The sequence below is a fragment of the Cornus florida genome, unplaced genomic scaffold (assembly GCF_030987335.1).
Source record: "Cornus florida cultivar Cherokee Brave unplaced genomic scaffold, ASM3098733v1 CherokeeBrave_3.0.0_Hap2_Chr06, whole genome shotgun sequence".
NCBI lineage: Eukaryota > Viridiplantae > Streptophyta > Magnoliopsida > Cornales > Cornaceae > Cornus > Cornus florida.
In genome coordinates, this window is record NW_026775576.1 from 96,207,752 (window position 1) to 96,224,740 (window position 16,989).

At 38.4% G+C, this 16,989-nt stretch overlaps 1 protein-coding gene across 1 annotated transcript; it reads right to left on the reverse strand.

The window, feature by feature from the left end:
- Window positions 1–13,164: 13,164 nt before the first annotated feature.
- On the reverse strand, window positions 13,165–15,283 carry LOC132314648 (uncharacterized). The gene is made up of 2 exons (XM_059813484.1): window positions 15,251–15,283; window positions 13,165–13,944 (listed from the first exon to the last, which is right to left on the reverse strand). The coding sequence occupies exons 1-2, from the start codon at window positions 15,281–15,283 to the stop codon at window positions 13,165–13,167; spliced, it is 813 nt and encodes a 270-aa protein (XP_059669467.1).
- Between the last annotated feature and the right edge of the window lie 1,706 nt (window positions 15,284–16,989).

A 16,989-nucleotide genomic window follows, 5' to 3' on the forward strand; every position in this document is an offset into this window, starting at 1 on the left:
TAGTAATTAATGTGAAATTAGTTTACTCTCAATATTTTTTATATGGAAGTTATATAAAAAAGGCATAAGTATCTATTTACCTTTTTTTAATGGATTTGTGAGATTTAATTATGGAAAAAACCTTTTATTGTTTTAGACAATATTAGTTTTAGATTTCTTAATTCAATGTGTTTAATTAGGACAAATATAATTCAACGTGTTTAATTACTAAGTGTAACCTTCTTAATTCCATGTGTTGAATTATATAGTTAAATGTTTAAATATAAGTTTTTTTTTTTAGTTAAATACTTAATTTTATTCTAATGTTTTTGTAAATAAAATAAATAATTTAATGTGTAATTATTTATATAATTATCTTGCTAATAATTGGGTATGTGAGATTTAAATAGAAAAGAAACTTAAGTAATATAAATTTAATTTAATTTTTTTTTTTGTAGGATATTTATACCCTTAAACATGATTAATGAGTAATAAGAAAATTATATAGTAATAAGTGAGTATGTCAGCTACCGAGCTTTAATATGGGATAAAAAGTTAATTAATTTAAATATAATGTATATAATATTTTTTAGAATATTTATAAACCTCAAACATGATTAGTAATTAATATGAAATTAGTTTGCTTTCAATATTTTTTATATGGAAGTTATATAAAAAAGGCATAAGTATTTATTTACCTTTTTTAATGGATTTATGAGATTTAATTATGGAAAAAAATCTTTTATTATTTTAGACAATATTATTTGTCCACTTTAAAAAGTCAAAGCAAATAAGTCTTTATCTTTTGATCATTGTCATTTATATTTTTAAAAAACAAGAATTAATATTAATAAATAAATATACATGTAAAGTTATAAACTATTGTGTATTTTATTGTAACAGATTTGTATATATTTTGTTATATTGATGATGGTAAAATAATGTACAAAGCCCAATGCCCAAAAATAACTTTGTCTAAATTATTATTTTAATGGACAAAAAGTGGCCCACAGTGTTTCCTGGGCGATATTAGAGTGTTTCTGACTGGCAATATAAACTCTGAAAAAAACAGAGAGGGAAAAATAAAAAATAAAATAAAATAAAACTGAAGAAAATATTTTCCATGAATACAAAAATACATAATTGTTTTAACTTATAAACGAAGAGTAATAAATAGGTTTTTTTTTTTTTTTTTGGAAGGTAAATGTATTTTATTAAAAGAAAGAATTTACAGCAGGCCAAAGCCTCAACCAATGGGCCAACCCATAAATTAAACAGCCCATAAGGCCTTACAAATGGATCAAGACGTATTCAGTCTAGGGTTTCCTAAATTGAAGAAGTCTAAGCCAAAGTCTCAAAGATCATCCGATTCCAAGCGGCGACGCAGTAGCCGCACCGTGGTATCAGTCTGGAGGCTCTGCCGGCGGCCGTATGAAGGAATCAGGCAGATCCCACGTGAGTATCATTCTCCTAGCACAACCAGAGTCTTTAACCATCATAGATGATAGTCTCTGCCTTATCAATAATAAATAAGATTATTCTTGTCAAAAACCCCACACACACACATATATATACACACACACACATACACATATATATACACACACACACAAGAGGGAAGAAAGAAAAGAACACTCACATCTTTTGGAGGGGCAAAAACGTAACACACACGAGAGAAGAAAGAAAAGAACAGTCAGATTGTTTTTAGGGGCAAAAACACAACGCAACGCAACAAATGGTTTAATTATAAGGTTAAAATTGTAAATTTACACCTATTTAATTAGGTTAAAATGGTCAACATAATTGTGGTGAGTGGGTTACAGCTGGTAACCCACTAACCACAATTATTATTATTATTATTATTATTATTATTATATATATATATATATATATATATATATATATATATATACTACTACCATATATATATATATATATATATACACACGTTTCTCAATGACAGGCAGTGTCGGTCGAAATTTGTTTACGCGTTAGAACGTGAAAAAGACGTGCCAAATAGGTAACTTTCTATGCAAAACCAACGCGTGAAGAACCCTCGTCTTCTCCAAAACATCTTTCCTGAAAATCACGGCGAAACCAGTGAAACCAGTAATTTCTGACCACTGAAACCAAGGTTTTCTTCAACGGCCGTGTCCGATCTTGACCGTACAAGGTCGGACGCATATCCCGAGTCCGTGTCCGCGTCATGTCGTGTCGACAAGGACACCCTCGCCGGAAAGGACGAGTCCAGGTAACACAGCCTGGAATTGGTTAAACAATTATTCTGCTCATGATTTCGGTAAGATATGGGTGGGATGGAATCCTATGGTTTTTTCTATTGATTTGGTGGATGTTCAAGCTCAATGTTTGTTGCTGAAAGTTAGGGTGGTGCAGACTGGGGATGTATTTTTCTGCTCTCCTGTGTATGCTGCCAATGATGTGGCAACTAGAGTTTTTCTGTGGAATTCTATGGTGCATTATTCTACTATTATTAATGGTCCTTGGATATCTTTTGGTGACTGGAATGCTATTAGATTTAATAGTGATAAACAGGGAGGTTTTCGGGTTCCACAACGGCTGCTCAATGTTTTTAACCAATGCTTACAAGATGCTGGCCTTGTGTAAATCTTTCCTATTAATGGTGCTTGGTCTTGGTGTAATGGACAGAGGGCTCATAAGAGGATTTTAGTTAAGCTTGACAGAGTGTTTGTTAATGCTAGGTGGTTGGACTTGGTTCCAGGTACTAAAGTTTCTTATTCTTCTGCAAAGAGTTCTGATCATTATGGGGTTCAAATCCAAGTCTCAAATTTTTTTGCAAATGGTCCTAAGCCTTTTAAGATGCTTAAGGTTTGGTGTATTCAAAGCTGTGTTTGTTCAATTCTAGAGAAGGCTTGGTCTTTGGATGTTCTTGGTTCTCCTTCTCATAAACTTCTTAACAAGTTGAGGAATGTCAAGTAATGCATTAAGGATTGGAATAAGAATGTTTTTGGGGATGTGGGGGAGAGGCTTTTAACTACTAAACAAGAGTTAGAGGTTATCCAATTACTGTTGCTTTCTGCTCCTTCTGAAGTTAATTTTGACCTTGAGTTTTCAGCCAGAGAGAAGTACCAAACAGCAGTTGCAGATGAAGAAATTATGCTGGCTCAAAAATCTAAAGTGCTGTGGCTTAAGGAGAGTGATAGACATTCAAGTTATTTTTATCATAAATTGAAGTAACACAGGAACTTTAATGCTATAACATCGGTGGAAGGCGTTGGGGGTCAGACATCTACTGATATGGCAGTGATTAGAGGATGGTTTGTTGATTACTATCAGCAACTGTTTTCCAAGAAGCCTTGTAATGGATTGGTTGATCAGTTGCCAAGGAAGACTATTGGTCTAGTTGAGATTAATGTGCTGGAGGCTCCTGTCACTTATGATGAAATTAAAACTGTAGTTATGCAGTTTAATCTAGATAAAGCCCCAGGTCCTGATGGTTTCCCAGCTCGATTTTTTCAAACTTTCTGGGCTATTGTGGATAAAGAAGTCGTTGCTGCAGTGCAAGATTTTTTCAGGTTCAGTAAGATGCCAATTGGGATAAGTTGTTCTTTCATCTCTTTACTTCCTAAAGTTAGTGATGCTTTTAAATTAGGTGACTTCAGACCTTTAGCCTTGTGTAATGTACTCTATAAAATCATTACCAAGATCTTGGCTAATAGACTATCCTTGGTACTTCATAAGCTGGTTGGAGCAGAACAATGTGCCTTTGTACAAGGTAGAAAGATCCAAGATGCTTTGATTATGTCTCATGAATTGATTAGGGATTTTTCTCATCCTAGGCATACCACTATGGCTCTGAAAGTTGATATTATGAAGGCATATGATTCTGTTTCTTGGGAATTTTTATTCACGGCACTTCAAAATTATGGATATTCTGCTAAATGGATTGCTTGGATCTCTGTAATTTTTGAATCCACTAGGTATTCTATTTTGATAAATGGAACTCCTGAAGGATTTTTCAAACCTGAAAAAGGTCTTAGGCAAGGTTGCCCTTTATCTCCTCTGCTGTTCACATTGGTCACTGAGTATCTATCAAAATTTATTTGTGATGCTATTATTAATAGTCAAATCACAGCTGCTTATTCTGTTAGGAAGCTGCAGTCTTCTATCTGCCACATATTTTTTGCTGATGATCTTTTGGTGGTGTATGAGGCTTCTATTCAAAATGCCCAGGCTTTATCTTCTATTTTCTCCAAGTTTGGGGATCTCTCTGGGTTACAGATCAACCCCTAAAAGAGTAGTGTATTGTTTTCTAGGGCAGTGAGGAGGAAACAAGTGTTATTGAACATCTTACAATGTAAAAAGGAGTAATTCCCTATTAAATATTTGGGGTTACCTTTGTATCCTGCAAGTCTGAAGAAATCTAATTGCAGGGAATTGGTGGATAAAATAACTAATAAGATTCATAGTTGGAGTACTAAGTTGTTGTCCGTAGCTGGCAAACTTGAACTTCTGAAATCAGTTGTGAATCCTATTTTCCTATATTGGTGTAGTATATTTGTGGTGCCTATTTGTATTGTTAACCAGATCTAGAAGTTATGCAGGGATTTTTTGTGGGGCAGTTCAGAGCATTCTAAGAAAATTCACTTATTGTCATGGGACATGGTTTCACGGCCTAAACGGGAGGGTGGTTTTGGTCTTAGGAAATTGGGGGATGTTCAACTGGTGTCCAGAAGTGTGTTGGTATGGGACTTCCTGTTAAGCAAGGACATGTTATGGATCTCTTAGTTTAAGAAGAAATACGTTCCTAACTCTTCATATTGGAATGTGATTTTTAGAGTGACATATTTTGTTATTTGGAAATCTATGGTGGACATTAGAGATTTTATGAGAGCTAATATTTCTTATCAGATTGGGATTGGGAATTTAGTTCAGCTATTTTTTGATCCTTGGTGTCTTGGTCAGACTCTCACTCAGAAATTTGGCCATTGGATGGCTCGTAGACTGTCTTTGGATTTGCACAGTAAAGTTCATGCTTTGATAGTGAATGGGGATTGGGACTTTCGGTTGTTGTCGGATGATATATTTCTTCATTTTAGACAGTTCTTACAGTCCGTGCATATAACTTAGGATGACAAAATTTTATGGGATGGAGGTAAATTTTCTTTTAAGGCTTCTTGGGATATTTGCAGGTCTGCTTTTGGTACTATGCAGTGGTACAAAATTTACTGGGGTAAGGCTTGTCCTCGGTGGTCTACTACAACAGTGTGTGTGTTGCACAACAAGCTTCCTAGTATGGTTAATTTACAGAGAAGGAAGATTCAATTAGCCCCTCGATGTTCCTTGTGTTTACGTGCTGTGGACACAACTGCGCATCTGTTTGTCTCGTGTTCCTTCACTACAGCTTTCTGGAGGTGGTTAGGAGGTGTCTTAAGATGGGAGATGGATCAATTTTTGGTTTTAAATACAGTTGATCAGATTTGGGAATGGTGTCATCATCAATATATTCACTCTAGATCACTTAAAAGTCTGTTTCCTACTTCTTTATGGGCTATTTGGAAGGAACGAAATATTAGATTACTTGATGGGGTCGCTAGTGCTCCTAAAGTGGTGGCTCGTACTATGCTTATGGAGGTTCTGCAGGTTCAAGATGCTGGTTTGACTGACATTTTGGCTTGATTTTGGGCTGTTGATGCTGCCTTATTGTTTATCCAGGGATTGTTTTGATTTGGTTTTATTTTCTAATTTTGTCTTCAACTTCAATCTTCTATATTTTTGTTTTTTCTGAGGGTATGCCTTCTGTGTATCTATAAATATATATATATATATATATATTTTTATACATCACCAATTATGAAAAAAAAAAAAATTATTAATAATAATAATTACAAAGACATTTACACCCTTACTTTTGAATTAAAATTACTCATATACCCACCTCTCTCTACTCTCTCTCTCGAGTCTTCCATCCTTCAATACCATAATCTTCGCATAGTCGAAGAGGTCTTTTGGGATAGTATAATATATATCTTGTGATGTCCCAAACAAAGGTGCACAAGGGACTGGTCGTGTAGGTGAGCAAGGAAGGACGAAACGTCGGACGACAGCGAGTTATGAATAACCCACTAGCGATGAGCAAGGATATGCTTAGTCGACGGCGAGCAAGAAGGACTACAGTGACGAGGCGGCGGCAAGTGCGGCAACGGACAGCGATTGGAAGAGTTGCGATTCCGGCGACGGTAGAGATTTCTACGACAAGCACAGTGGTTGTTATGATTATGGGGACAACAAGGACTTTGGGTCTAAACGGCGAGTAACCAACGAGGAAAGGCGGTGAAGGGCATGCACAGACTCTTATCGGCAAGCTCGGAACGGCGTGCACGGACCCTTATTGGCAACGATGGAGGACGGATCTACGATCGGTGAACATAATGGTTGTAGAGAGAGAGTGAGCCCGACGATGCAAGATATCGGCGGTTAACTAACGAGCTAGGCTGTGTTCGGAGGTGAAAAAGTGCTTTGATCCGGCGATGGAGCGGACTGAAATGGCGGCATCGATGCACGATCTCAGCAGCGAGACCGACAGTGGTGACCAAGGATGCCGACACTGAACATAACTTGGTGGTGAGGGAGGCGGCGAGCTTGGTTGTTCAGGGTTTTGTTATTTGTCATCTTCTTTTTTTATGGTGAGGACTTGCAAAGAAGAAATGTGTAGTGAATAGATGATGTTGGAGAGAGAGGAAAATGATGTGTTTGTTAATGTTTTATTTTATATAATAAGGGTATTTAGTCATTTAACAAGGATTCCACCGGAATCTAACTCTGCCTTAGGGATATTGCCTGTAATTAGGCCTAACCTCAAGGGAGGTAAGTGATATTTTTCCTTATATTTTATTATTAGTTACTGCCAATTTCAATGAGGTTTCCTTTTAGAGGGAAAAAAACAACGTTAAAAAGAATAAGCACAGAGATCATAATGGTAGTGGGAGAGAATAAACAAGACCACGGCCATGTGAGAGGCTTATCAATAATCTCATCCTCTCCTTTAAGACTTCCATATAGAACTTGAAGCCCGCAATTTACCCCCTCTTTTATCTACTGCTGCTACTACTGCACACTTGTGGCAGTGACACCAAAATTAAGTCATGGCCTCGGTTGTGCTCTCCATGGTTAATTCATCATTCCAGGTCATTATATATCCATAAATAGTAGCACTTTTCTTTTTTTGATCCAAATTAACCTCCTCTAGTTCTTTTTATATATGTGAGCAAATTGACTTTTAAAATCAATTTTATATAACGAGTGATGCCAAAATTTGATGAAATTTGGGCAAATGCGGGAAACAATAAAGGGTTCCCTGAATTTGCCTAATTGGCATGTGGTCTATAATAAGTGTTAACTACCATCTATTCCAAAAGCGTAATCTGTTAGAGAGGGTACAACTTTATTATTTATATCCTTCAACAATAAGCACACGCGTTCATTCTCTCTTTGCCTCTATCTTTCTCTCTCTCTCTCTCTAACACACACACACACACATTTGTTGGTGGGACAGAAAAGAAGCTTTTTGCTTAGTAGCACACAAAGAAAACCTGAAGTTGTTAATTATTGAACAAACTTATTACTTTTGGAGCCATGCAAATAAGCCTACTTTCTTTTTGCATAATTTTGTATTGCAGGAGGTTCAATTAGAAGAATTATCAAAAAGCCAAACAGAAGGTGCATCTACTTCGGGAGGTAGCCTTACCCCTCATGATTTGTCCTCTCAAGTGAAAGCGAAACTTTTGAGAAGTTGAGGAAGAGGCATGTGGATTGAAACTTGAAGCGATGCAACCACAGATTGCCGTGCTTCTACAACATGTGCAAGTTCAAAACGTCAATGGACAGATAAATCCAATAGGATACTTAAGCATGTTTCCATAGACCATTTTCAATTTCACTATTCATAATTGAAGCTGAATCTAAATTTTTATTGGAAAAGAATGAAGGTATCACCTAGCAATGGCCCAACGCATGGCTAACTATCAAAAACCAAAAACAAAGACGAGCCATATTGATTAATCCGATTCAATAGAAATAAGCATTGGGTGACATTTGGTCATTTTGTTTATATGTGAGATTCTCAAATCCATCTATCTGCTATGCCTATATGTTATATTTGTTTTATATGGGATACATTCCAACCACATTGTTGTCACGTAATGAGTCACACCTACCTTTTATGCGTGTATAGTGGGTTATTGAGAGAAGCATTTTTATTTTTTTATTTTTTTTATTTTTTTCTCTTTCGCCAACAAACAATTACACTAAAGAAATGGAAGAAGTACAAACAGGGAGCAGAGCATTCAACAACCACGAGGGCCATATACTCCACTCCAAATCACCGTACTAGGCTACAAGAGCCTTTATGCTCAAAAGATGAGCCACATCATTTCCTCCGCGAGGAATCTACATAAGAGAGGACCCGACACAGAGGGAAAGAAGGGAACAAATATTAGAAAAAAAGCACCACCTGACCTTCAACTTTCACTTACAGTTGCATAACAGGCTTGCAATCCCCTCTAACCAAAACGTCCGTGTAGCCCCAACGACTCAGAAGCAAGAGAGCTTCCCTTAACACCAAAGTTTCAGCCAAAGAAGGACTAGAAACATGAGAAAGGAAAAAAGTGGCAATTTTAACAAGACGACCCAAATGGTTTCGAAGAATAACACCACCTCCATAAATCTGATGAGAAGAGTTGTAAGCCGCATCAAAGTTCAATTTAAAACACCCCAAGGCAGGAGGCAGCCACACAGCCGGAGAGGACTGGACTGGACAAATCGGTAATAACAGAAGATGGTTTTGCCGAGACACCTCCTGAAATTCCTGAAAATCCGAAAACGCTTTCTGAGCAACATCAAAGGGATCCCAACGTTTCCGATTAAAGACAAGATCATTGCAGCACTTCCAAATAGACCAACACACAAATGCCGCCAAACTCTTACAGTCGTCAGAAGTCCCCAGCTGCGACTAGTTATCACACAACTCAAACCATTGTTTTTTCCAAATAGTGGGAGCTGGAGAAAAAAAAAACAATCCGGAGCGAACATAATTTCCAGACCAACTGAGCAAAGGCACAAGTACAGAGCAAGTGATCAACAGTTTCCATTTCCAATTCACAAAGAGGACAATCCAAAGAAGAAAGAACCCCTCTAATCCCAAGTTGGGTTTGGATCGAAATTCTATCATGCATGTTTTACTAGAGAAAAAGAATGATTTTTCGATGAGCCTTAATCTTCCACACTTTTCGCCACATCAAATCAGAACGGCAACAAAACTAGAACTTGTCTCCGACGGGGAGGAAGGCACTTTATGGAAGAGAGAGCAAGCAAGATGGTAAGCACTTTTGACTGAAAAACGACCATTAAGAGAGGCGCCCCACACCTTATGATCTTCGCGACGAAACAAACTCAGAGGGGTTTTTAAAATAAGAGCACGATCTCGTTGATTAAAAAACTGGTCTACCAACTCCACATTCCAACAGTGAAGGGAAGGGGAAATTAAGTTCGCCACCAAAGAAAAGCTCGCTCTGTCAGGCTTAGAAGAAACAGATTGGTTCAGAGAGTCCGGTGACCAATTGTCAGACCAGCAGTTCACCTTCGCTTCATCCCCAATACACCATTTCAACCCTTTTCGAATCAACTCACGAATAGAAAAAATGCTCTTCCAAACCCACGAAGCATAAGACGGAGACGACAACTCCACAAAGCTGTAATTTTTAAAATATTTGGGCTTGAAGGATTTGTACAACATAGACTCGTCGCCCACCTCCATACGCCAAGCAACCTTAGCTAAAAGGGCCATATTGAAAGCTTCAACTTCCTGAAAGCCTAGACCACCCCCATCCTTGGGTAAACACATATCAGCCCAACTAATCCATTTAATTTTATGCGATCGCTCAACCCCATTCCACTAAAAATTAAGAAGTTGGCTGGACAAAACTTGACAATTCTTTTTGGAAAGCCGAAAACATTGCATTGAGAACACTGGAATCGTCGATAAAACAGATTTCAGAAGAACCTCCCGACCAGCCTTAGACAACAGAGAACCTTTTAAACAATTAGCCTTTATAGAAACCTTTTCCGATAAAAAATTAAGAGCAACTGTCTTAGGGCGTCCCAAAAAAGACGGCTAGCCAAGATACTTATTCTGCCAATCTACATTTTGAATACCCAACAACCGCCGATAAACCACTTTATGAGAAATTGAAGTATTGGGAGAAAAAAACAAAATGGATTTATCAAAATTAACCAGTTGACCCATTAAGGCTGCATAACGATCTAGAATAGATTTGATCTGGAGCACCTCAACATTTTTCGCCCGACAAAACATAAGAGCGTCGTCTGCAAACAAGATATGCGAAATCAAAGGACAACCACTCCCTGCCTTGAGACCCAAACACTGAGCACGCCGACCGGGAGAATTAAACAAGAGGGAGAGACCCTTGGTACAAAAAAGAAATAGAAACGGTGATAATAGGTCTCCCTGCCGGAGCCCTTTGGAAGGGAAAAAATCAGCACCCCGTTCACCATTAATCAAAACGGAATACGACACAGAACTAATGCACTCCATAATCAAATTAACCCACCGCGAATCAAAACTCGAACACCATAAAAACTTGCCCAGGAAAGCCCAATTAACCCGGTCATAGGCCTTCGCCATATCCAATTTAAGGGCCAAAAAACAAAGGTCGCCACTTGTTTTGGACTTCAGAACATGGAGAAGGTCATGAGTAAGAAGAATGTTATCATGGATAAGACGGTTCAGCACAAAAGCACTCTGGGTTTCAGTAATAAGAAGGGGGAGCAAAGGTTTCAAACGGTTTGCTATCACTTTAGAAAAAATCTTGTAAGCCACATTACAAAGAGCAATTGGACGGAAGTTAGACATAGAAGTCGGATGCGAAACCTTAGGAATCAGAACCAAGTTAGTGGAATTCAAAGATTGGGACAACGGAACTCCATGGATAAAATCATTAAACCCCTGAAAAAGGTCCCCTTTCAAAACTTACCAATTAGACTGGAAGAATAAATAGGTAAACCCATCGGGACCTGGAGCTTTATAGGGGCCTATGCTGGCCAGAGTAAACCAAAATTCATCAAAAGTTCTATCCGTCAACAAAAAGGCATTCATTTCCGGAGTAACTTTTTGGTTCACTGAACGCCAAAACTCATGATCGGCAATATTCGGGACGGCAGCAAACAAGTCTTGGAAATAATCCTCGGCAACCCTACGGATATCATCTTTGGACTCGCACCACCGACCGGAAGAATCTTCCAAACCATAAATCTCATTATTCCGATGAAAAAATTTAGTATTTTTGTCACCTTGTTTCAACCATGCTATTCGGGATTTCTGCAGTCAATAAATTTCTTCCTCCCGCCAAGCAGTGCCTAACTCCTGTTCCAGCTGAAAACATTTGGCCTTATCATACCCAGTCTCATTTTCTTTTAAATGAGTCAAAGCCTTTTCAAGACGCTGAATATTAGACTTGGAATTATTGCATTTACCCCGGCGCCAAAGTTGTAACTCGGATTTACAGTGAAGGAGACGCTTCTGAATACCGGGCATAGGAGCGTTCAGAATAGGGGTCGTCCAGGCTTTGACCACAAACGGTTTAAACTCCGCTTCTTTCACCCAGCGGGCATCAAAATGAAAAGAACGGCGGAAATGAGAAAGGGAATCATTAAGACATAAGAGAAGGGCATGGTGATCCGAACCTTAAACTGATAAGTGATGAACCATACACCAGGGAAACAGGTCAGACCATTCACGAGTAGCTAGAACGCGATCCAAACGAGCCAAAATAAGTTTATCTAACTCCCTATTATTCTGCCAGGTAAAGGGAAAACATTTAAACCGGAGGTCTAGCAGAGCACAATCTTCCAAGAAATACTTAAAATCCTTTAACATCCACCCATGCTTCAAACGTCCACCCCGTTTTTCGTCACGGTGTAAAATGGCATTAAAGTCTCCCATGACAATCCAATTAAGTCCCAGTTGAAACTGCAAGCTATGAATGTATCGCCATTGAAAGGCCCTGTCTCTCTCAGTACCGGACCCATATACCCCTGTAAAAAACCAAGGGATGTTCCCTTTACCCCCCACAACCTTACAAGTTATCTGAAAATTAGTGAAGTCAATTATAGAAACAGTCTATTCCGTAGAAAAAAATAGAGCCAATCCTCCTGCCCGTCCAATCGAAGGCACCACAAAAGAATCAAAACCATCAAATAAAGTTCTAATTTTTTCAACCCGATCACCCACATTTTTTGTCTCTGAAAGAAAAACCAAAGGGGGCGAATAGAGGTAAACTAACCTCCTCAACTGGGAAACTGTCAGGGGGTTCCCTAAACCCTGACAATTCCACACTAGAACTCTCATTAAGGGGGTTGGGGCCCTAGAAGGCAGGCTGCCACCATCGGATTGGATTGAGGGGAAGAGGACACAACTGAGGAGTTCTGAAAATCAGCATCTAAAACCACCCCCTTAGCTTTCTTAGAAACGATGAGAGGAGGAACCTGAAGGACCTCAGCTTTACATTTGGGGGGAGGGGTGGGAGTCTCCGATCTGTGCACACTGGCCACCCAAGCTCGCTTCTTCCACGCCGACGAGGAGGTCGCCTTTGTCGGCATCACCGAGATAGGAGAGATAACAAGAGAGGGGACTGATGAACCATCAACACCACAAGGATCGGGCAAAATAGGAGGGGGTAACGAAGACTCCTCAGCGTAGGAAATAGGAACAATAACAGGTTCCATAGATGGGCTTAAGTCTGGACTAAAAAATGACTGAGAATCAAAAACTTGGTGAGAGGAGTCCGTACTCGGATTGGGCTTGACTTCAGTAGGGTAATTATAAGGCTCACCAGAGATAAAACCGTCTGGAATATTAGTATCCAAGGATCCGAAAGACTGGGCCGAAGCCCGAGGGGCAGAGAAATGGATACAACCTGGATCATTAAGAATGGGCAGCCCACCCATCAAACTTGGGCCCCTATCACTGATAGGACCAACCCCCGAGGGAAAAGAGTCAAACTGAAGTCTGACTGGAGCATTAATGAACTGAACCACTGGTGCACAAGAATTGATAAAATCGCTATGGACACTGTGTACCTCGTCGGCGGGCTCCCCTATCACCAGGGAAATTGGGACGACTGAAGTAGATCACGGCAAAGGGCCGAAAGATGAGTTAGCCGAACTGGATCCTTTCTGATTCTTAAGAAGTTTCCCAACCAATCCCGAAGCTTTCAACCAACAACCAAACTGCCGATCATCAATTGGATCAGAATCAAGCTTGGACGGACAACAACGAACTGCATGACCAACTCTGCCACAAAAATAACAAAGGGAAGGGAGACGTTCATAGCGCAATTTCGTCCATTTTCGTTTACCCTCATGAACAATCCTGAGCCCTCGTCTAAATGGCTTTGACACATCCACACAAACCCGAATACGAATATAACGTCCCCCGGCAAAACCCAAATCGTGAACTTCAACTTTCTCACAAGTCAGAAAAGAGGAAGCTAATTCCTTAGGCGCCCCTTCTGTCATCAAATCCAAGGGAACATTGGTAATTCGGATCCAAAAGGGTACAGAACGAAAAGATTCGGGATAGAACTGAAACTCTGGAACCCATTGTTGGATCGAGAGAAGGTCTCCATCAAAACTCCAGGGATAATTGCGCAAGATGCGCTCACTATCCTCCTCCAGAGGAATAAGAAACTGAAACATAAGCTCTTTAATCTGATACATCTGCAAACCATCACAGTCCCATGCCTCACTGAGTGTCTTTCTCATCCCAAACAACTTCACCGGTTTATCAGAGTAGAGCTTCCCAACCAGACTATGAGCGCAGAGTTGAAGCCCCTCGGAGGCCACCGAATCAGCAATCACAATTTTCTTGCTCTTGCTCTTCCGAGAGTTTGCAGAAATCCAATTGATTGGCTAGAGCGTCCTCGTGAGAAAAAAACACACAGAAGAAGAGAAGCATTCCTCGAAGAAGATAAAAAATAAAAAATAAAAAATAAAAAAGTGAGAAGAAGAAGATTGTCGTTTCTCTGTCCTAAGATTGTCGTTTCTCTGTCCTTAGTCCTTACTTAATTAAGCATATAAGTTCACATGTCTCAGTTCTATTTGTGAGACATCATATGCTTAATGTAACCAATTCCAAGTGTTTGTGATTAAATAATAATAATAATAATAATAATAACAAAGAGTATAATTAACCCAAAACAGCATGATTGTTTCTCTAATATTCTATTTAAGCATTCTAAATCCTTGGCTAAGTTGGTTGTAATATGTATCATACGGTGGCAAGTGGGGCCATGCCCCCATCCCCCAACTTTTTGAAAATTATATATATTCCATCATAAAATTTATTAAATTATATATAATAAGTAATGAATTTTAAGAATTGGCCCCCCAAAATAAAATTGAAATTTTAAAGCATGTCCTAAATATCGAAACCTCTTCAAATCTTCTTTAACAGTCTCACATCACATGCTTAACATTAGGAAAATGATATTTGGGCCGATCATTTTGACAGATTTGTTAGACAAGCATACGTGGCCAGCCACGTCATGACAATCTCCCACGTTATCCTGAACCAAAATTAGACTCGCCGAACCAACCAAGTTCTCGGGTTGTTGTTCTTGTTGACGCTCACGGTTACTAGAGTATGGCCGGAATCTCAGATGCCAGAACTAGGTCAGCCGCCGGAGAGAAGCTGAGATTGTGTTGTTGTTCTTTTTTTTTTTTTTTTTTTTTTCACGAAATTAATTTATCGATCTTTTGTTCTGTCGTGTTCTATAGTTGTGAGTTGAGTCGCCGGCTAAGTTGCTATTGATGCTTGTAACAGTCGCGATCTAATGTTCTTTGACGTGATATGTAGTCGCCGGCGAGTTGTTGTTGCAGATCGAATAACGATTTTGGAACAGCAGATTGATAGGTGATGACTCTGGCCATAAGCTTCTCGTAAGCACGTGGCTTGGGTTGAATGGTGCTGGAGGTGAGGTGAGGGGAGCAAACGCATCGGGCGTGTGGGGCACGTGATCTGGAAGAAGAAGGCGTGGAGTGCGTGAGGCGCGTAATTAACACTCGTGTTGCAGACGGAGGTGTGATGAGTTTTCCGTGGCTGCCGTGGTTGGATTTGTGATGGTTACCGACGCGTGAAGGCTCTCGGTTCAGTCAATGGACTAAATTGGGTTGTGATGGGTTTGAGCTCGACGAATTTAGTGTTCAGTGGAGTTACGACAAGAGACGACGTCGTAGAAGAAGTCACCATTCCTGCGGCAAAGAATCTACCGAAGATTCACTCTCCGGGCGAGTGATGATGAAGATGTTGATCGATGCCGGCACGTAAGCGCTCGTGAAAAGTAGCATTGCTAGAGTTGGGTGATGGTTGTGACGTATGTTGAGCCGGCATAATATGATGAAGAGGACGTCGATATTTGGTGTCGATGACGGTGGTCTTCATATCGTTTATAAGGAGAATAGACGACGTGTGATGATGTTGATGCCAAATGGGATTAATTTTGCCAACTGGACGGTCACATGCATTATGCCTAGCAAGTAGGTAAGACGTTTCTGCCTGAATATCACAACCCTTAACATTAACACATTTAGTTATTTTTTTTCAACAATTAACACTATTTTTCTTTCTTCTCCTTAACATTTTCAGTAATAATTTTATAAATATTTTCTTATAAATTCTTTGTTTTTAGTTCAACTCCAATTCATTATGCTTTCTTTTCTTTTTTATATTTTTTTTTAAACTTTTTTTGAATCCTCCTTGACGGTTAAAACTTCAAACTATTTTAGATTTGTGAGAGTTTTTGTATTTTTATTATTAATCCTTTAATTTTAATTATCACATTACTGTATGGAATTTTTTTTTTTTTAAAAAACAATTATCACCAACTATACATTTAAAATATGTTTTTTCAATAATTATCATTATTATTATTTTACCATAGGTTCAATATGAAAACAAATGGTTAATAATATGAAAAACTTCCCGAACAGCATTATTGTTTTTGGAATATGATTATTGTTATTATTATTATTATTAGGGGCTGATATGAAATAACCAATACTACAGGGGGATTTGGAATTTTTAAATAGTTCAGGGGGTTTTAGTACTTTTTCCAAATTTTAAATGTAAACGAAGACCGCGAACCATCTTCCCATATAACACACCCAATCCCAACCGTTAGAATAGAAAGCCCTAGAGAAATCCTCTGAAGCGAAGCCGAAATCCTCTGAAGCGACGCGGTGTGAGTATAATTCTTCTCCTCTCGCTTTCTCTTCTGTAATTTTTTGAATGTTGATTTATTGAAGAAGAAGAAAGATTTGAAGTGAAAAAGAAACAAAATCAATCTATGGAAGTAAAAAATTTATACAAAGGAAAGTGGTTAATTAAGTTATTTTATTTTATTTTTCTTATTTAGGTTACAGTTTTTACATGTTTCCATGATTCTAATAATTTTCTCGATCTATGTTTGGTTTCCATGTCTACAGTCCTTTAGGTTTACATGTTTTCCTGATTTAGAGAAATCCTCTAACTCCTCTCGCTTTCTTTTCTGTAATTTTGTGTATGTTGATTTATTAAAGAAGAAGAAAGATTTGAAGTGAAAAAGAAACAAAAATGTAAAAAATTTATACAAAGGAAAGTTGTTAATTAATTTTATTTTATATTTCTTATTTAGGCTACAGTTTTTACATGTTTCCATGACTCTTTAATTTTCGAGATTTGTAAGTTTTTTCGATCTATATGTATGGTTTCCATGTTTACAGTCCTTTAGTTTTACATGTTTTCTGGATTCGATAATATATATTTGATATTAGATTTGTAACCTAGGGTTTCAATTTTGTGCATTGGTGTTGAATAATCCTATGATATTAGAGAGGCTCGGCTATTATAATTACCTAGTTTATCTATACATATTAGCTAACTATTTGCATGCAGTGATGGTATGTAATGCAAGCATA

Bases quoted from the DNA above. Each gene is read 5' to 3' on its own strand.
- LOC132314648 (XM_059813484.1), bottom strand. From the start codon at position 15,283: ATGGTGACTTCTTCTACGACGTCGTCTCTTGTC. The intron at 13,945-15,250 runs GTAACTCCACTG...AGGACGCTCTAG, and splicing joins CTACGACGTCGTCTCTTGTC to CCAATCAATTGGATTTCTGC.